Source organism: Ascaphus truei, chromosome 4 (genome assembly GCF_040206685.1).
Source record: "Ascaphus truei isolate aAscTru1 chromosome 4, aAscTru1.hap1, whole genome shotgun sequence".
NCBI classification, from domain to species: domain Eukaryota; kingdom Metazoa; phylum Chordata; class Amphibia; order Anura; family Ascaphidae; genus Ascaphus; species Ascaphus truei.
Genome location: NC_134486.1, coordinates 301,252,049 through 301,274,126, shown reverse-complemented (window position 1 = coordinate 301,274,126; position 22,078 = coordinate 301,252,049). Strand labels below are relative to the sequence as shown.

Sequence of the window (22,078 nt, the reverse complement as noted above, 5' to 3'; positions counted from 1 at the left end):
ACAATCTGATTGGCTGAAATAACATGCGACTGTGGCCATGTGGGTTTGGTGACGTCATGTTAAATGGAAAGGAAGCACAGCCATTCTGATTGGCTGGCTTCCCTCCTTTTACATGACGTCACATCTCCAATTAAAAAAAAAGGGGGGGGCACATGGTTATCCCAGCCAATCAGATGGAATGGGAACCATTTGCCGCTCAAATGTGACGTCATAGGCCATTTAAAAGCCTCTGAAGCCTCATTAAACGCCAAGAAGCTGAGGAGTGAAGACTTCCTCCCCAATAGGATTACAATGGCATTACAGATGAAGATGGATGAAGATACAAAAGAAGAAGAAAGAAGACCCCCAAATGGATTACAATTAACAGAAGAAGATAAAGAATGAAGAAAAGGACTTGGACTTTACCTTTGGCCCGTTTCTGTGTTGGATCGTGGATTTGTTCGAGAGCTTGCTGAGACCCCTGTAATTGGAGGGTGAAGACATCTAAAAGGTAAGAAAAAACATTGAATACGTGTTATTTTTATTTTACAGGTTTTTTCATTATATTTTTATTATTTTAATTTTTTATTGCCCATCCGCACGGTCTGCAGTACCATGGCCCCAGCCTAAGGCGAAAACATGGCAGAACCTCTTTTTCAATTGAGGTTTCGAGGAATAAGCTCTGTACTGCCCAGCTCCCTGGTCATCTCCCCATTATTAAAGTAATTTATTATCCCAGGAGTCGTACAAATGACTTAAGCTTGGAGAAAAAAAGATTTCACCAGCAACAAAGGAAAGGGTTCTTTACAGTAAGAGCAGTTCAAATGTGGAATTCATTTCCCATGGAGACTGTGTTGGCAGATACAATTGGTATCTTAAAAAAAAAAATTGGAAATCTTTTGAAGTGAAACTTCTTTAGTGGCACTTTGTCAATTTTGATGGAATAAAACTCCTTCATGGAGACGAAAATGTGATACGGAAATGACGTCACGTAATGGGATAGCCTCCGGCGCCGCTTCTAACGGCCGCCGCTCCCCCCACACGCCGCTGACATATGCCGTGCATGCGCAGTATTACTCCGGTCCAGTAACGGGAGGAGTGGGGGTGGGGTGTTTGATCGCGCTGCGTCCCTCGCAGCAACACCAGAGGGGGGGGGGGGGGGGAAAGAGTGCTGAGCAAGCGCAAGTGTTACCGTGGCGCTTTACCTCTGACTGGGGGCTGGCTGCAGCAGGACACACAGCCATGTCCTCAGCTCCACTGACACACACACACTGACTGACACACACTGACACACACACACTGACACACACACACACCCCAGTGATGCGCCGAACACCGCCCCCGAGTGATGTGACTATATCCCCCCCCCCCCAGTGAGCTACCGAGCACCTCCCATGTCCCGTACCTCCGCTGGGGGGCTGGCTGCAGGAATACAATTTCTGTGACAAAAAACAAAGAAGTTTCACTTAAAATGCGCATGCTCAGCACACACACACTTTAGTTAGTATGGAGAGGTGAAAGGAAAATCCGTTATTCCTTCACCCACGCTCCAGAACCGAGAGGAACCTTTCCTCTGCCAGGTACACTGAAGCCTTGTGACCGGATACACTATCTGCACCTGTTTGCAGCAGACTTCCCAGGAAGCTTTCACGCCCTGCAACTGTTATCTTCGATCTTTGATGAACCTTATCAGGCCTGGGAGACGAACCAAATGAAACGTAACGCACGCCAGGTTTCAAATCCTTTGTCTCAATTTATTATTCATAGGGTAATGGTTTTTATACAGAATAAAAAAAGATATTGGTTAGAGGCGTATCATAGGCGTGTCCTGGGCGTATACTAGGTGTGTCTTGGGCGTAGCTTTGATTAGAGGCGTGATTTAGGGGCAGGACATATTAGTGGCGTGACTTTTGAGACGTGTCTTTTTTCAATACAAGCAATTGTCTAAATACATAGCTTATTCATTGTCTGTTATCAAAAGAGACCTTGAGTCTTAGCAACCTTTTTCACTACCTTGCTTCTTGCAGAGAACCATTCTATTATATTCTACTAAAACACCAGGAAATTGACCACACAAAAGTATCTAGTAATATTCTGGCCAGGAAGAAAGAAAATGCAATTTAGCAGAGAAACTGAGTGCATTTATGAATTATATTTCAGCAAAAAGGCTGACTACAGAATCTTAACTAGTTATGACCATACAAAATGGAAGCTTAACATGAGTGCAGACTCTGGCCTGACATACTGGTCCTAACAATCCCTCCTTTTTGTTCTCTAAAAGAACAAATACCCTTACTAGGTACACTTCTCTATGACTATGGCCTTATGGGGACCAATAGTATCATAGACTCTGTTCATGGCCACATATGAATTATTAGTTGCATACATAGCGTGAGATGAAACTGAAGGTTTCCTTGAGACAGATGAAAGCATTGCACACTTAGCACAGTGAAAAATAACAAAAATTGCTGCGATTATACTAATCACTACAATAAAACCATAGAGAATTTTCATACCCAATTCTCCAATCCAACTAGTGAGTCCTGACATCCAATTTAAGTTAAGGCCTGAGGATTCTTTACGCATCCTTGCCTGAATTTCCTGTAACTTATCCATATCTTTATGAATAGCGCCAGACTCATCTTCAATATAGGCACAGCACTTCTGTCCTACAAGTTTACAAACACCTCCTTGTGAGGCTAGCAGATAATCAAGAGCCATTCTATTCTGTAATAATACTGTCCGGATCTGCTCTTGTTCATTAGTCAAACGGATGATAGCATCACTTGTCTGATTAAGAGCATCATCAATATTTACCATCAGCTCACTTAATTTAGAATAGAGATCCAGAACACCTAAACTAGGTATAAAAACCCCAGCTGCAATGCGGGCTGGACTAATGGTCCTGGTCAGATCTTTTCGATTTCTCAGCCTTCCTTGGGGTAACGTGTCAGATACATAGAAAGTGGGAAGAATGAAACCCAGATAACAAAGGGCAGTGTGATTGCAGGGTACAATCTTAGTGGCCCACATGCCACACAACCAATATATATATATATCATTTAAATATTTCTATAGATTAGAATATGTCACATAATCTAAGGGTCAGCTATTTGTGAGAATTGGTGGGGGTTAATTTCTGCTAAGAGCGACTGCACAAACATTCTTCTTGCACACATCTTTCATACTGCATTTACTCAGAATGGCAAAACGGACCAAGATGGCTGCTATGGTCACAATGGCTGACGTGATCCTTTCCTTGTGGTTGACTCACTTCCCTTTGTGACCTCCCACCTTCCTCATATCCAGTCTTCTCAGTCCCCCATATCCTTAAGAGACAGTCTATTTAAGGAACAAAACAGTTAACCATTTCATAGTCCTGATGGACCAAGATGTCCAAGTTGTGCATAACTTCATTCCTTTCTTTTCTGGCCATTATATCAGCCCAGTTGATTTCTTCTTTGGTCTCTTCTTCTGGGGGACTGGCGACATCATCACCGCAGAGAGGCATAGCGTCGGTGGGGGTTGCAACGCACTTCTGGATCAGAGTTTTGCTGTACTTAATACATAGAGAGCAATGAGTAGGACAAACACACACATACAAAAACATTCGCTAGCTTCGCTCAAAGCAAATCAATCCAACCACCAACTCCCAATGGTCCCTAAATCCTGGATAAATACACAACATTGCGTTTTAACTAGGGCGCATACATGTCCCTCCTTTTGAGGCTAAAATATAGTCTAGAGCTATTTTTATTCTGCGGGGCCATTAATTTAAACTAAACCTATCCTTGGTTAAGTGAGTAAATGTCTGTGGCTGTATGATTTAGGATATCCCTGTAAACCTGTCATACAGTAGCCAACTCCTACATTTGGGAATAAATTCCTTGAAACTTATTCTTCCCATAGACTACTTTTTAGCACTTGTGTATTGGGTGCATCTCTTCTGTTTCTTACTCTACCTGTGAGCAATTAACATAACCGTGTGTTTGACTGATAAAGCATTCTCCCACCGAGATATCATTCTGCAGGGAGATTCTATTAACCTAGAAATCCAAACAAAATAAACAAAGTTAAACAAATAATACCTTATACTATTTTGTCATCCTTATGGGACGCCACGTACACAAACATAATGGAGCATACATTGTAACTGAAAAATAATAAAAACCTGTAAAAATAAAAAGTTCAAAGTTCGTGTGTTGAGGCCTGGACATTTTTTTGCCTATAACCTTTCTCCCTTGATGATTAGTGGTCAGAGAGTATTGTGTCCATCAAAAGACTTATTTGCAGGCGCTGTGTCTTTGTCTTTATTAGCTGTTTGTGCCTAGGCTGGCACTATTTTGACGTGCTTGATGTGTATCCATGATGATAAGAAATTTTTACTGCAATGCTGGTGATGAGTAGCATCTAAATGGCCTTTTCATCTGGGATGAAGAGCGTGCTTGCGTAGAAAATGCTTGACCATTAACCCGTCATGCGTAGGTGCACTTTCAGCTTTAACCTGTGCCTAGAAAGACTCAAAAATATATATTAGTTGCATGCCATACTTATTAATTGTTTTATTACCAATAACATGGTCCTTAATTAGTTACTTTGAACTACTGATGGTCATAACTCATCCCATAAGTGTCTCATAGGGAGAGAATTTATACCTAACTGCCATCTGCCATTTTTTCTGATGCAAATGGTGTCAACCTTTTAGTCATTTAATACTAACTAACCTTAAAACTCGCCCCACAAGTCAAGCATCCCAACAGCCTGCACTCATGGCTATTGTCCCACATCCACAGTCACTCCTGGCTTTCACTTCAAACACTCCACTGTAACTATTCTGCTAAAAAAAATGTGAAATGCCCTGTATATAATATATACCCTGTTCACTTATGCAATTACACTTGCAATAATATATCCCCTGTCCTTTAACTCTATTTCCAGGACATACCCAAAAACAAATAAATGGTTACAAAATGATAAATTTGGCAGATATTATATATCCCTCAACATAGGGACGGCTTGCTACCTGCTTTACTGTGACATCTGCAAAGGTATTATTATTTACCAGGGGCCTGTCAGCTCTTGGGGTTAACATTACTATAATAAATTCTGAACCTGCTGTGCATTGTATATCATTTACAACATATCAAGTTCATATCAAATCCCTCTATAGGGATTTCAGAGAGACCTTCAATAACCTATGTATGTATCTCCCCTCTTTTGTTCATATATTATCTATATATGTGAACAAAAATACAAAAACACAAAATAGTTATGAAAACAGGTTGCTTTGATATATAGCAATATTAAACTGGTAAATAGATTTGTATGTGTTGTGACTACAAAATTATTTACTGCTTGTGTTAAAAGAAAAAGCCTGCAGTAGGTCTTTTAACAACTGTGGCATTTATAATATAAGAAAAATCCTGAAATCCTGAACAAAAGATTTCCTTTTAAAATAGACAAATAATTTTGAACTCTTTGCAAAGTGCTGAGCACACGGCCAGCATTCACTTTAAAAGACACTCTGACTTTAAAAAGAAAAAAATAATAATTTTCAAAGCGCCTTTTTTTTTTTTTTTTTTCTGGGAAAACAGCCACAAATTTCACAGTACAGATACTGTAGCAGACAATGGGTTTCACTGTCTAATTCATATTAACTGCTGGATTAATCCTCACGCAGGGGATTGTAACATTAGTTTTAATGTTAAATATGAAGCTTTCCACGCTGTCCTAAAACTGCATTTTGTATGGTCTTTCAAAGATTAAATAACGGGAATATTTCAAATTACTTATAAACACCAAGTCTATGCCTACAGGAGCATGCAACATTCTTTCACTCATTCACCTGAATGCCTTCTGCAAGAAATCTCATATTCCTGCAAACTTCCATCAATACAATTGCTATCCCGTTTTAACTATGCCCTCTTTTAAACTAAACAAAATATCTTCAAACATGCAACAGTTATACCATGACTAAATAAACAGCAAGCTTGACCCTACCTGTCTTGTATGGCTTCTACACTGCTTATTTAACGGAGACAATTCTCGCTAAAATAACTGACCTCCATGCTTCTAAAGACATATATCACCACACTCCCCTCACACCACTCAACCTCCCCGCAGCATCTGCCACCACGGACACCCTCCTTTTGAAGCGCTATGTACATTAATGGCGTTATATACATATATAATACAATATATTAATTCAAACAGTGCTTATGAGCTCTTACCAGCATTTTAAACAAAAACATCTTAATCCTGTAGAAATAAAATTGAAATGTGTTATCTTACTGCTTTACGGAAAAGAAGACAGTTCTACATTACCTTGTTCTCATGATTAAACTGCTTAAGCACAGCTAGTTAATTTTAATGTGAATGCTTCGCATTCTTTAAACTGTAAGAGAGAGGCTGTGCCCCTCCTTTTATTAAGATAGAAATACCACACACGAAAAGAAATGTGTCCGGTTTAAAAAGTATCCGCCTGGCCAGGACGAATAAACCTTTCAAACTATAACCAGGGACTGAGCTGAATATACTCCCCTTCCGTTGTGAGGTATTTCTCCCTTATTCGGTGTACACCTTTTTAAAACCTTTTAAAATTTAGATTTCATCATGAGCAACTAATATTCATTTTTTTTGTACAGATGTTAATAAGCATGACCATACAGTGTCTCACACAAGAAATCATTCAGGAGAAAATTCATCAGGGTTACAAACAAACTCTACATAAAGTAGCGGTGGTTTTTTTTTTGTTTTTTTTTTTTTTTTACAGAGACTTTCACTCTGAGCCCCCACGGGCAAAGCAGCACTTCCCTGCTTCTCACTGATAGTGGCACACTCTCTGCCAATGACCAAAACCACCACAATTAAAACAGACACCATTATTCTGAGCTATTCTCCCTGATTGATTTCTGGGACCAGCATAAGATCTCCGTCTATTCTGCCCTCTGCTTTGTAAATACATTGCCTTATTTTCATGCCGAGAACAACCTTCTGCATATTTGACAAACGGGTAATGACTAGCTGTCTGAGCAACAAATTCCTCAGGAATCAGACCAGATTTACACTCACATTTAAAAATTGTACATTCCTAGGCTTCCGTCCAGAGTCATTCTTACTCATGCAAGCACCCATTAGTGGCTTAAAGAAAAACAGCTAAATTATGACAAATAATTGCTATATTTATACTTACACAATATACAATGGTCGTTCAGCTAGATCAGAGATAACAGTCCAGTCGTGCACAGAATTTACTGGACTCTTACCAAAAATTCTGTTTAAAAGGGCCTATCCCAATTCTTCAGTCACAATTTAGGTCTATTAAATTCCCAGAGGGGGTGAAGCATCATATATAAAAATTTACATATATACTCACAACCTCTGTGAACTTCCCACTTCTAGACGCCAAAACTGAAAGGAAAATCCGTTATTCCTTCACCCACGCTCCAGAACCGAGAGGAACCTTTCCTCTGCCAGGTACACTGAAGCCTTGTGACCGGATACACTATCTGCACCTGTTTGCAGCAGACTTCCCAGGAAGCTTTCACGCCCTGCAACTGTTATCTTCGATCTTTGATGAACCTTATCAGGCCTGGGAGACGAACCAAATGAAACGTAACGCACGCCAGGTTTCAAATCCTTTGTCTCAATTTATTATTCATAGGGTAATGGTTTTTATACAGAATAAAAAAAGATATTGGTTAGAGGCGTATCATAGGCGTGTCCTGGGCATATACTAGGTGTGTCTTGGGCGTAGCTTTGATTAGAGGCGTGATTTAGGGGCAGGACATATTAGTGGCGTGACTTTTGAGACGTGTCTTTTTTCAATACAAGCAATTGTCTAAATACATAGCTTATTCATTGGCTGTTATCAAAAGAGACCTTCAGTCTTAGCAACCTTTTTCACTACCTTGCTTCTTGCAGAGAACCATTCTATTATATTCTACTAAAACACCAGGAAATTGACCACACAAAAGTATCTAGTAATATTCTGGCCAGGAAGAAAGAAAATGCAATTTAGCAGAGAAACTGAGTGCATTTATGAATTATATTTCAGCAAAAAGGCTGACTACAGAATCTTAACTAGTTATGACCATACAAAATGGAAGCTTAACATGAGTGCAGACTCTGGCCTGACATACTGGTCCTAACAAGAGGTATACAGGGATATACCAAATAAGTAAACATGGGAAGGATGTTGACCCTGGGAGTAATCTGATTGCCAATACAGTATCTTGAGTCGGGAAGGAGTTTATTTTTCCCCTTATGTGATATCATTAGATGATATTTCATTTTCCTAAGTAACACTTTTGTTTGTTCTGAAAGGGTTAAATATTTCAGATACAGTAAGTAACCCCCGTAATGTTTTCTTTTAAATAACGATATCAAAATAGAAAACCAATTTTAGTGTTATCAGAGTCCTATGAATGTGAAAGTGACATGGATATTTATTGATGTGTGCAACCATTTTTGCAGAAGAGAAAACTGAGCAAATAATGTGACTTGATGGCAGCTGAATACATAAACAAAAAATGTACTTTTCTTTTAGAACTAATATTTTTAAAGGTACCTGTGGTAAAGAACATGTGGTTGACAATCCCATAAAAATGGAGTAATGATAGTAATAATAAAATTTTCTTGTGCAACAGACACTACAGTTCATTTTGTTTTGTAATGTAAACACACATAGATCCTCGGGAAGGAATAATGACGATGATACAAAGAGTTCTTATTGCTTAAAAAATAACTGCCTGCAAACATTAAGCCATAAAAAACTGACAACAAAATTATACATTAAAGATTACAGGCTTACATCTTGAAATGCTATTTTAAGTACAATTATGTCATTAATGCTTTGGTTAATGTAGTCATAAGTACGGGCTAAGAAAAGTAAACATTTGAAACTTTTAGTTAGTGAAATTAGATGGAGTCATTTAATTTTGGTTGTTTAACAAGAGAAGGCCTAAAAGAGGGCCTACTCCAAGGTAAAGTTAATTAATGGAGACGTGGAGGATAGAGGCTGCAGTCAGCTTAACAGGCAGAGAAACAGAGAGGCTGCAAGTGTCTAAAAGAATTGCGGGGCAGCGGGTTGGCCTGTTGCAGACACATTTTATACTGTACATACAGTAGTGGGTGAACGTGGTGGTTTACTCCAGGTGCCCTACATATGGTGGAGTAGAGGTACCTGCACATGGTCGGTCACCCGGCTGCCCCCCGCAGGCTCTACAGTATGTAGATATAGAATACACGACTAGGTCACCCCAAAGTTAGTGCATGATAATGTTGTGCTCTTGATCATTTGTGATACTGTAGCTTGAAAGATGTGGTGCAAACTGTGAAATACAGTATAGCTTGCTAATAGCCTTTTGGGGAAAGAAAATCAGTGACAGGCCAAGATCCACATAGGTTAACGTCACGTTAAGTGACTTAAAGAAGCTAACTACGTACTGCTGATCGAAAGTATAGGTCTAAAAGGAGAAATGTCCCATTGCACAGAAATGTCTTAAAATGAAACAAACTTTTAATCAATGGAGGAGGTGCATGTCCAGATCCTTAGTGCACACCACCACTCTCTGGACATGTGTGTTCTAAGGTGGGATAATGTCCCTGTTATTTGGCAGGGATTGTGAGATAGCCCTGTTCACGCCAATATACTAGCTACCTTACTGTACCTCAGCTCTTTCAGCATTACCACTGCTCTCCAAATCCGGAGCCCTCAGAACAATAGGTCTGCTATAATATACACACCAATTTGCTGCAGATCGTTTACTGCTACAGTACCTGTGGCTGGTTACCGTAGCAATCCATAACGCAGGTGTGATTTTGTCTGTTCATTTGCTTTGTATATATGTTTATCCTATGTATATATTTATTTTAGTGTATTGTCTAATAAAAGCTCGTTTTTAGTTTACTTCAGACATCACCAACATATTGTGAACTATCTATCAGTGTGCAACATTTTGTGAGGTTTTTATTTCTTGTTTTAACTCACAATTTGCCTTTTACTGTATGTATCAAGGCAAAAGTGGTGCAATTATGTGGCAAAACATTTGTACTGTGTGTATCAGTGGAATAAAGCCAGTTGAAATCAATAAGATTTTTGCTTTAGTAGGTCTGGAGCAAAGTTCCCCTTTCCCCCCCCCAGAATTGCACCATATTTGCCTTGATACTTGGATCTGATAAGGGCTATCTGAGCTTTATCCAGCTTTATCTGCCATTCAAGTCAATAGCAAGTAACGCAGGATCAAGCTCTGATATCCATTATGGCTGTGTCCTCTGTGCCGCGGACCGTGCTCATTACGTCACACCAAATCTCCAAGCATGTCGGCTGTCCGGCATATATTTTTTTACGCGCGAACGGGGGGGGGGGGGGGGAGGGAGTGGCTGATCAGTCACTGGCGCTGATTGGCTGAGGAGGTGATGTGACCCTTTAGCGCGCCTGAAACACAAATAAATCTGTCTCGGCAATCACCCTCGAACGCATGGGCACAGGCGCGTGCTCGTGGCCGGACAGATTTGAATTAATTGTGCTGACTGTGCCAAGCGCGGTCAGCGGCATAGTGGATTCCGCTTAAGAGAGCTTAATGAACCCCCACCGTAGACCCCGCTGACACAAAGCGCTTTACTTTCATATTAAACTGTTCTGCAGATTTGTCCTATTTACCACATACAAAGGTTACAGGTACCATCTTTGTATACATAGGGAGCACAGTATTACACTTTTACAGTATATACCTTCTTCAAATCATGTAGAACTCTAGAAGTATATTTTATTGAAAATTTTCATTTATGTGTTTGTTTTTGATGTTTTCAGATCTGTCAGCAATGGCTAAGTCAGTGTTTTTGGAATTACTTGGACTGGCGCGAGATCTGTCATTATATTGCTATATGTATCCTTCTTGGACCTGATTATCAGGTGTACTTGTGCATATCCATATTCAAACACCTACAGCAAGAAATCCTGCAACATACCCAGACTCAGGACCTGCAAGTGTTTCTCAAAGTATGTATATTTAATAACAATTATCAATAATGGTTTTTATGATGATTACATGATTCATCAACTGAAATTAACTAACACAGTTTTAATGACCTTTTTTGCATGGTGATTTTACGTTACTGAATATTTTGGAACTATATTCTTATTTTGCAATTGTCAATGGCTGCTGGCAAAGGGAATGAAATCACATCCTCAAAGACATAAGAAACTTCAGATACAAAGGAGAAAAACGTCCATAGTCTTATTAAAACAGCCAGCCTATATATGTACTAGAGAGGCAAAATAATTTCCCCCGACCACAATATAGTTCTTTTTTAAATATGGCTCTCTTTCCTCCACCTTCATACCACGTCCTGTCCTGCTTTCTACTCCTTTCAACCAGAAAGGAGACGCGACATGTACAGTAGAGTATGTGGGCAGGGTATTGTTTCTGACATACCGTATGTACAGAACATGGCTCCAGGAGATGAGCCCTCAGATGTATTCTTCCAAGTCTCCTAATGGTAGCTATGCAAATTGTTAGAGCTCTCCAGGTGACAAAAATGCACACACCAATGGCAAGGGCATTTTTCCAAATCTGTTTATACAGTAGGACTGAAGGTGTTCAAGGGTTCCACTGAGAACTCTGGCCTGCCAATAATATTCCCTCTCAGTGAGCTATGGGCTGGAGAGAGTGGAAGTATAAGCCAAAATGCACATACTCCTTTGTCTGTTAAATTTCCTTGAATCGAAAGAAACTATATAAAAGATAATTGACTCGTTTTTTTCTATATTCCCTATAAAATGCCTGCAAAGGGCAGCTAAATCTGTACATATTGTTCAGGAAAATGTTTCTCCGTGTATTTCAGGAATAAAGCTGTATATTAACCCCTTTGCTGCCAGAGATGCCTAGAGTGTATTACAGCGCCCCTCTGACAGTGAAAGGGTTAAAATACATTAAAGGCATAGGTACGTTGTCATGACCAGGGGGAAGCGAGATTCCCCCTTTTCCCCTTCTACTGCTACTACCAGCACAAAACATACAAATAACGACAGTCACAATCTGGAGGTATAAAAGGCTGCGGCTTTGTTTATTTATATAAAGATAGCATAACTGCTTGTCCTAGCCAGAATGCTCGGTTAATAGGTTAGTAAAGGGTCAGCCGGGCCTTGCCCCGCTGCCTCCTGTCAACTACCACCATACCCCCTTGGGCAGGCATTGCGAGAGGACTCCCGGAAGTTGCATCCCGGTGACTTGCCCCCTCGCCTCTACCCCTGGCTTTAACAGCCCCAAGCCCCTTCTGGCAAGGACAAGCACTTACCCCCCAACTGCCGCCACGAAAAGGCAACTTGGTCAAACTGACTCCTCCTTCAGGAACTTCTGTCCTTGTTTGCAAAAGTATTTTTGGTTTACCCTGAAACAAGAAAGAAATGTTAACAATATTGCCCAAAACATATTGTCCCCTCACCCCATACAATTCTCGCCTTGTTCAAGAACAACGCCCCAAAACATGGTTCAGCGCCAACCTTCTAAAATTGAGGGATGGGAGGGTGGGAAACCTCTTCAGCCAGTAGCAAGTGAACGCACTCACTCCCGGCTGCTGACCTAATTCCCTAAGCCACTCTCTCTCCCCACCTACGGCCACCACAGCGACCAATCAGGTGACAGGGAGGCCGCGCCCCCCGGTCATGGCACTCTGTTGCCTGTGCAGGCTAGACCTGTTGTTGGACATTTTATGAGTGCACATATGGTTAAGCAGTGAGGCCCAATGAAGATGGATGCTATGTTCATACTATGTTCTTGAGTAGTGGCTTGTAAATGGAACTTCACCACTAATAAAAGAAGCAATTGCTGTTCTTAAGTTTCTCAGACCAGGTACAATGAACAAATATCATGCAGCTATTCTTATCTTTAAATACTCTCACATGTATTACATAGTTACTATAGCGTGCCTTTGATATTGGTTGGTATACATAGAGGGAATTTAGAGAAATTACATTTTTATCCCGAAAAAGTGAATCTTGAGACTTTAGTTAGACAGTTGGAGGCCGGAGGTCTGAATGTCTGGTACCTTTACCACCTCCTTCAAGCATGCACAATTTATACCCTTACTCAAAAACATCAAGCTTAAGCCTACCTGTCTCTCTAATAATCGTTCCTGTCTCCCTCCTGCATTTTGCCTCTAAACTCCTTGAACGCCTTGTTTTCTCTCATTTGCTCAATTTTCTCACCACCTGCTCTCTTAGACCCTCTACAATCTGGCTTGCTAACTCTACTGAAACAGTAATCACCAAAATAACCAATGACCTCCATGCTGCAAAAGACAAAGGTCATTACACTTGGCTCATATTATACAAAATCTCTGCAGCCTTTGACACTGTTGACCACCATCTTCTCCTTCACATTCTCCATACCCTTGGTATCTGTAACAGAGCTCTATCCTTGATTTCCTTTTACTTCTTCCATCGTACTTTCAGTGTCTCATTTTCTAACACCCCTTTCTCCTCTGTTGATCTCTCTGTTGGTGTACCCCAGGGCTCTGTTCTGGGACCTCTTCTCTTTTCTCTTTACACACTCTCTCTAGGTGATCTCATCACATCTTTAGGGTTCAAATATCACTTCTATGCTGATAACACACACATTTACCTTTCAATCTCTGACTTTACACCTGCTGGATAGACCAAAGTATTTCTGCTATCAACCTGGATGGCCCTCCGCCGACTCAAACTGTCCAAGTCTGGAAGAGCTGCACAGCAGTGAGAGCAGACACACGCAGTCCCTCACCCTGCGCATCTCTAACAGGCGATCACAATGTTTTTTTTAATGTTATGTACATAGTATTGAAGCAGGGTGTCTCCGGAGCTGAGCCGCATTCATTTCAGCCCCTGGGACCCCCTGCTTCCCAAGTTACAGGCCCAGTCACATGACTCAGGTGAATTAAACTTGCAGGAAATACCAGCACCCCATACTGGGGCCTGTATCTCGGGAAGCAGGGGGTTCCCGAGGTTGAAATGCATTTCAGCTCTGGAGACCCCCTGCTTCAATACTGTGTAACAAAAATAATAATCAAAGTAGCTTCATTACCTTAGTGGCTAGCTGCTAAGGTAATGAAGGGGTTAAACCTAAGTACCTGGTTTGTTGGGGGAAGAGGGGGTGGATGAAGGAGGTAGTTGCCCCAGGGTAGGTGGTTAGGCCTCCCGGAAGGGTTGCGTGAGGGGTCAAACCCTTCAATACCTTAGCGGTTACTACCACTAATGTAATTAAGAGATTAACCCCTCCCACCACCCTGCCAGGGCAACTACCCCCAACAAATCCCACCCCTTCCTCCTCACAGAATGGGCAAATGCTACTCGTGCTTTTCCCCATTCGAATATACAGTAAAATAAAAGATATAAATGTTTTACTTACCTCTGCCAGGGTGAAGGCTTTCCTCCTCTTCATCCTCACCATCATTTAATAAAGAAAGGGCCGATGCCTAACCATTAAAACACTAGTATGTAACGGAGTGCTCACCACAAACAAGGCGTGACCGCGGGGCCAAGGTGGGGAGTGATATGTAACGCCAACCTTCAGCCACCGGGACGCTTCTGGAGTATAGATTGGTTGAGGTAGCCGGGTTGGGGTTGGAGAGAGTAGAATAGTCAGAGATACTTGCCGAGGTTGGGGTAGGAGAGGTGTGGATCGTTGCAGGTACTTTGCCGTGGTCGTGGTTGGAGAGGTGCGGATCGTTGTGTGTCGTTCGTATCCGGGGTCAAGAGAATAGAAGAGCGGCATACAGGGAACGAGCAAGATCAGGCAAGACAAGACAGCAATCAGACAAGGTAACCAACAGGAAGCTAGGGTTGCCGTGAACACTACACGCATAGGAAGTGTTATGCTCAGCCGATGTGCCAGTTGGCAGGCTGATCATATAAAGGAGGATTGTCCAATGAGTGAGGAGTGACTCACCAGTATGCCAGGCTGTGATTGGCTGGGAAGGAGTCAGCACCAGGTGTTACCACAGAGGCAGAGGCTCGAAGGAGGATCTGCGCGTGCACGCCAGAGGCGTGCATAGCGGATGCGCGTTGCGCGACGGTGACGTCACTGCGCGGGCGTTGCCTGAAGGCGGGACCAGTGGGGACGGCATTAGGTGCAGCGTGCTCCCCTAGATGGAGGACTGACATTCGCCAGCACGCGAGAGGTGTTGCAGGAGGCGGAGTAAGAGGGAGACCCGATCGCAGGTTGGTGTAAGTGGCGGACGCGCCGAGCACTCTCCAGATCACAATTCCTTAAACACTAACCCCTTAATTAAGGTGTTACTGGTGTTCTAATGGGGTGGGCAAAGGGTGTACTGTAGTTGCACCAGGGTGTGTGATGAGGCCTCCCGGGAGGGTTGCAGGAGGGGTTAACCCCCTTAATTACCTAAGCGGTAGTAACGTGCCCGGGACATTTCAACATTCAGGAGATACCGGCACCCCATACCAGGGCCTGTAGCTCGGAAAGTAAGGGGGTCCCTGGGGTTGAAATTAATATGGTTCAGGTCCGAAGACGCCCTGCTTCAATACTATAATAAAAATAAAATAAAAGCAGCGCGATCGCCTGTTAGAGCTGTGCAGGAAGAGGAATCACTTATTTCTGCTCTCACTGCACAGCTCTTCCTGACTGGTGTAGCCCGGTGTGTTAATTCTGATGGGAAATTCCCCACTGCTCTGCACTTGGCTGTGATCTCTCCACATTTGGTCCACGGTTCACCAGTACATGTGCGGGGCAGTGTGAAGATAAAGCTGACTGCATCTGTACATACATGTCTAGTAATCAGAAGAGAATTCCAGAAATAGCATCCTATATACTGTAGATGCAACTGATTTTTAATTCTGAAAACTTCTCACTGAGTTACCTTTTCATGTTCAGAATGAATTCCTACTGTTTATTGTTTGTATCCAAATTTATTCTAAAACAACTAATGAAGAAAAAAAAAAGTAATAAATATATGCATTCTTGAAAGGTCAAGACAATTTCCTTTCTATGATTAACATACAGAAAATAAAAATATCACTTGTGAGCACATTCACATGTCTCAGACAGGTCTGCGACCCTGCTTTTCACCATTATCTCCTAGAATACAATGTTTCTACTGCATACAGGAATTCTGGTAAATGACATGCAAATGAGCGCACAGATTCACCTTTTGCTTCAAATCCATTTTAACATGGACCCCTATAAGCTTATGCCTGCTGCATTACACAGCTTTTCAGCACAGCTGTTTGGACCTTTTGGATCTCATCCGTGTGGGAATGGTTATACAGACTTAGTAATTTTAAGCTGGTATACAATAGGTTTTAATCACACCCCAATAAGCTATGATTAACATGACAGACAGAGAAGATCATTATTTGCTAGGGAGTGCTTTAAATATATGCTGCATTATTTTACAAAATATCATTTTAGTGTCGGCATGATAATGGTTTGATCTTGGATCAAAACGCAGATCACATTTTGAGCACGTGAACTGGTTCTAATAAATATTTTTTGCATGCCCAACTTAAATTGTTTATCATGGCACAGTGTTCAGACATTTCTAATGAAACCAATACTTATAGTAACTGTAAGATTAGTACTTATTTACCAAGCCAACTTACATATCAGAGGTCCTGTGATTTCTATGAAACGTGGATCCATTAGTTGTCAATTTAAGGCAGCTATATAGTATATTCATCCATTTATCCTGAGTCACTCCTCTGGGGAAACACTCTGCCAGCTGTTAAGCAGGCATACCCTGCGTTGTCTGGAGGCTTAGAGGTTGCGATCCGCCTCTACTCAATCTCCTCTCTCAGCCCGGCACAGAAGAGAAAAAGGAAAGAAGGATCAAGCCTTCCTGCCTTCAGACAGGGTGGGATGCGCCCACTTAGCAACTGACATGTTTTAGTTATGTCGGTGCTAGACACAACTGTGTGGGAGAAGGAGGGCAAGTGTGGTTCATGTGAGCGAGAAGGGGTGATTGAGACTGATGATCAGGGGTAAGATATCCAACATTTAACAATAATGGTGGAGAGGGAGAGAAAGAGGAAGAACAATAGGGAGCACCCTTGCTGGGGAGCAATTCAGCAACAGTGCAAGATTACTTCAAGACAATTACTGTATTATTACTATTATTTATCGCCAACATATTCCACAGCGTGTTACAATGGGGGTACTGAGTTATTTATATTATATATATATATATATATATATATATGTAAAACTCAAACGATGTTTGTCTGTGGGTTTGTGTGCACTACCATTGGCTGATGGCAGGGCTTGCCTCTCATTGGCTGATGGCGGGGCGGGCCTTGGCTATCATTGAGAGGGAGGGCCGACGTGCGCGTGAGACAAACAGGTGCCTGCAGCGGGACAGGCCCGGCGGCAACTGCTGTGACCTGCCGCTGGGGCCCCCGCAGTCACGCCAGCCTCCGCTGCCTCCCCCCAGCACCGCCCCCCCCCGTGGCCGTCCCCACCGCAATACTGCCGGACCCCCAGCATCACCGCCAGCCACCGGGCATCCCGCCAGCTACGCCCCCCCCCCCCCGTATCACCGCCCGGCCCCCGTATCACTGCCCGGCCCTCCGCATCACCGCCAGCCGCCGAGCATCCCACCAGCTACCGCCCTCGCCGTGTTACCGCCCCCCCCCCCCTCAATCACACACCCCCACCCCGCAACAACCGGCCCTCTGCAGCCATCGGCTCACCGCCCCCCCCCCCCCATGCCCAAGGTAAGTCTGATTTGTGTATGTTTTGGGGGGTTGGGGTATTTTTATATGTATTGGGGGTTGTTGAGGTATTTTTTATATGCATTGAGGGGGTATTTTTATATGTATTTGGGGGTTAAGTAACAATTGCGCGCGCAAATTTTTTTTTCCATTGTCGGTGCACTATGGGTTGGGAGGGGGGGGGGCTGCTCCTTTCATTTGTCCTGGGCCCAATAATTTCTGTTGGCGGCCCTGCGGGGCTTGCCTCTCATTGCCTATCGCGTTCTCTGACTGCGAGGCAGGGTGACCTCACGGGCAGGGCCACGTTTGGAGCTGGGAACTGGGGGGGACCGTACCTTTGAACAGCGGCGAACCAGAGCACGCCGCCGCGCAACCCTCCTGCCCACCCCCACAATAGATAGCCACCGGCGAGCAACCCGCCCGCCCCACAGTGAGTGAGCTGCCGCCGAGAAACACCCCCCCCGCCCCGCACTGAGCCGCCGCTAACGAACACTCCCCTCCACCCCCGCTGTGCGCTGCCCCCGCAGCAAACCGTCCCCGGTAAGCAACCCGCCCGCACCCGCAGTTAACCGCCTCCGCTGAGATGCCCTCTTGCCTGCCCCCCCACTGACCCGCCGCCGCCGAACAACCCTCCCGCCTGCCCCAACAGGGAGCTGCCGAGCAACCCTCCCGCCCACCGGGGGAGAGAGTGAGGGGTGCTCCATGGGACTTAGGGGGGACCGGAGCTGTCAACTGGGGGGAAAGGGGTGGGGCGCATTCATGTGCAGGGGGGGGACCGGATTCATGTGAACGGGGGAGAAAACGAGAGGGGGGAGAGAGGGGAATGGAGAGACAGAGAGGGGAAGGGGTGAGGGAGAGAGAGAGAGAGAGAGAGGGGGGGGGAGCGGAGACAGAGGGGGAGCGGAGACAAAGTGGGGGGTGGGAATTAAATCCCAGGTATATCAGCTAGTATATATATAAATGTAACGGGTATTCCCCAACCCCCAATCGCAGATAGAGTGAATGTGAGGGGGAACCTATATGTTACCAGGTGTGGTGCGTATACCTGCAGGTTCACAGTAGACCTGAGCCTCCGCTTGCTGGGAACCTGGGGTGCTTCTCTGGAACGTTTCTTCAATCAGCGCCTCCACCAATGTGAGATTCTTGGAGTGTAGAATGGCCCTCACATAGGAACATCCATAAAGTAACCAGCCCACACCAACGGTTATGGCTAAAAGGTTTTACTATAGGGATCAGTAACATAACACACAGTATCATAATATAAAGTATCAACAGCTATATGCATAACAAACATACATTGGGTGCAAGGGCACCGATACCACCTTGTACAGGTCCTTGGCCTCTCCGCCCAATAGTAACCCAACCATACAGTGCCCACAATAATTGGGTGCTCGGCACCAGCGTCCCAGTGTCCTGGACCCCCCACCCAGATGTGTGGCAGCGCTGCTCACGTGTGTATAGTTGGTGCACTTATAGATACCTGCCCGGGCACACGTCGTGCCCGGGTGTAAAGCTCTTCAAAAAGGGTCTGACGCAGGAACAGGAATCTGCCTCCGCATGAGGTGTTTCCCTTGTGGAGCGTCTCACCCACAGAATGTCTCTTGCAGTAGAGCCTGTCTGAGTCCAGACGCAGGCCGCGATCACCGCATGCAACTGGCACCGGTGATATCACATAACACTGTACTGTAGAAAGCAACCCCCCCTTACACTGAAGGGGCCTTTCCTGAAACTGCCAAACTAACTGCTATGGCTGCACTGCAAAGCCACACTGTTTCTTCTTGTCAGAGCACACAGCACTGCAGCTGTGTCACTGACTAGACTTACACTCAGCTAAGGGCAGGGTCCCTACCTAAGGGGCCGTCCCTATGAACTTACCCACTAAACCTAGTGGAGAGTGGGGCCTACCTGGGCCTGGAGTGTCTGCGGCCTAGTACAGCAGAGCATTCTCTCTGTACACTACCTTCCCCAATCGTTTCCTGGATCCTACTGACTAGCGTGGTCTCTGTGCAACATTGTATCCTTCTCCAACAGGAGACGCTGCAAACTCTATTTGCTGTCTGGCTGCACGTGATGTGGGTGAAAGGGCCGTCCCCAGAGGCTGCTGGGAGTTATAGTCCGTTATAGCCCTCTTTAACATTGGGGCCACGTGCGCTATGTCTGCCGTGCCTGTGCAACCCTGTAATGGCCGCCGCTACTTCCCTGACACTCCACTGCTCAGGCTCTACATGTAATGGCCGCCGCTTAGGCATCTGCGCATGCACGACACCCTGTACACACGCGACTCTGCGCGCCAACCCTAACATGGCCGCCGCATCGCTTCTGCGCATGCGCACGCCTCCGCGCACGCGCAAACACAAAGATGGCGGCGCCCTGCAACCGAGACCCGGGAGCCCCCGCAGCAGCACACATGCAAGGGGGAAAGAAACCGGGAGACAGGGGGACCCTGGCTATATATATATATATATATATATATATATATATATATATATATATGCAAATATAGCTGTATGCTCATCTGCATGTCTTAGGCAGGTCTATATATATATATATATATAGAGCCAGGGTCCCCCTGTCTCCCGGTTATATATATATCTATATCTATATCTATATCGTGGTTGACAAATCTACTCGCCACACTAAAAAATCTACTCGCCACCTAGTACCAAACGTGTGCTGCTTGGGCCAATATTTACTCGCCCGGGGCGAGCAAATGTATAGGTTTCTCGAACACTGTATATATATATATATATATATATATATATATATATATATATATATATATATATATATATATATATATATATATATATATATATATATATATATATATATATATATAACCACATGTTTTACAACATACAGACATTAGAATATAGGGAATGATAATAACAAACACAGATATAAAAAAAAAAAACAAAAGAAAACATTGTGATAAGAAATTTATTTTATCATGATAAGCTCATGTTAGAGACCAGGGTAAACGTCAAAATCATTTTAGTGGGTTTTCTAGTTGATAGTCAAGAAAGTAAAATGGAAAATGGTTCATTGTCACTACTGATTTGTCCATTGTACCTTTTAATGGACAAACAAGATTTCTTCATAGAAATTCGAAAAACTCATGTTCTCCTCTCTGCACTGTTAGATCAGAAGCACTGTATATGTAAATAGGACAGGAAGAAATAAAGGAAACCTAAACGGTTTCCTGCTGTACGGGAGATTGATGTAGGTAGTATACTTTAGAAGTGGAGTAACCTGAAGGTGGTGCTACAGTAACTCCCTTCAGATCCTGAAATAAGGCTTTTGGGAGGAGGACTTTCTAACGTAATAGTATCTCAAGTTGCATATACTGTATGTCCCTTCAAATTAATTATGGAGAGATGCCTGTGCTGAAAACAAACGACTTTTTGGTTGCCAGTTCAATTATCCCTGTGCATAAAAATGAGCACACCTGAGAGAGATGCCACAGAGGAGTTTCTGAGACTCTGGTTTAGTTCAATGCTATACTGTAGCTATTGCCCTAAATAGGAGTTGTGGGTTCTAAACCTGTTTGGTCTAACAATAGTTTCTCCTTTGTCACAAGGGCCCTAGACTGATTGGTCTTAAGGATGTATTTTAAGATGTGTGACTCATTTAGATATTCTTTGTATAGACATTAGCATATCTCCCAGGATGCCTCAGGTGTGTTCCTTTTTCAGCACAGGCCTCCATAATTTATTTGGAGGGAGGTTTGAGAATACTGCTGCGGCCAAGTTTATTCGAGCATTTGCCCGTTCTTGGCCGCAGCAGTAGCCTGGCGCGCGCCCGAGTGTGACGGGCGCGCGCCGAAGCAGCGGAAGAGCGCCCTCCGATCGGGGCGCTCTCCCTACCGCTACCGGGTCCGCCGGGTCCCCCGGAACCCCCTGCCGCCGTCCCGCAGATCGCGGGACACCAGGGCTCCCTCGGGGAGCCCTGGACGCGCGTGCAGGGGGCGCAGGCTCCCGAAGACGCGTGACCGCGCGTTTATGACGCGCGGCACGCCGAGGGGCAGCCACAAGCAAGCCGGGAAATATCCCGGCTTGCGGTACCGGCCACACTTTAATAAAGTGTGTCGGTAGTGTACATATATACAATAGGAGATAATATTAAGTTAGAAAGTCCCCCTTCTCCCTTGTCCCTCCTCCTCCCTCTCCTCTTCCGCTCCCCAAAAGCTCTATTTCAGGCTCTGGAGGAAATTTGCAATTTCTATCTCGCCTGCTCTGAAGTGGTGAGAAAAAAGTGCTTTGTTTAAAGGGTACTAGAATACAGCGAGTTTAAAAAAAAAATGTGAGTTTGGTCATTTAGCATGGATTAGCATTCCCAGAATGAAAACACTTCTTTAAAAAACAGTTTGGACATGTGTGAGAGGCTTACAGAATA

At 43.9% G+C, this 22,078-nt stretch overlaps 1 protein-coding gene across 3 annotated transcripts in view; it reads left to right on the top strand.

Annotated features, from left to right (window-relative positions):
- The window catches only part of TBC1D32 (TBC1 domain family member 32), a 335,208-nt gene that overhangs the window by 293,052 nt on the left and 20,078 nt on the right, over positions 1–22,078 (top strand). For all 3 annotated transcript variants that reach the window (XM_075597756.1, XM_075597753.1, XM_075597754.1), the window contains one exon: positions 10,793–10,981. In XM_075597756.1, coding sequence (XP_075453871.1) covers positions 10,793–10,981 — 189 coding nt within the window. The remainder of the gene's footprint in view (positions 1–10,792; positions 10,982–22,078) is intronic.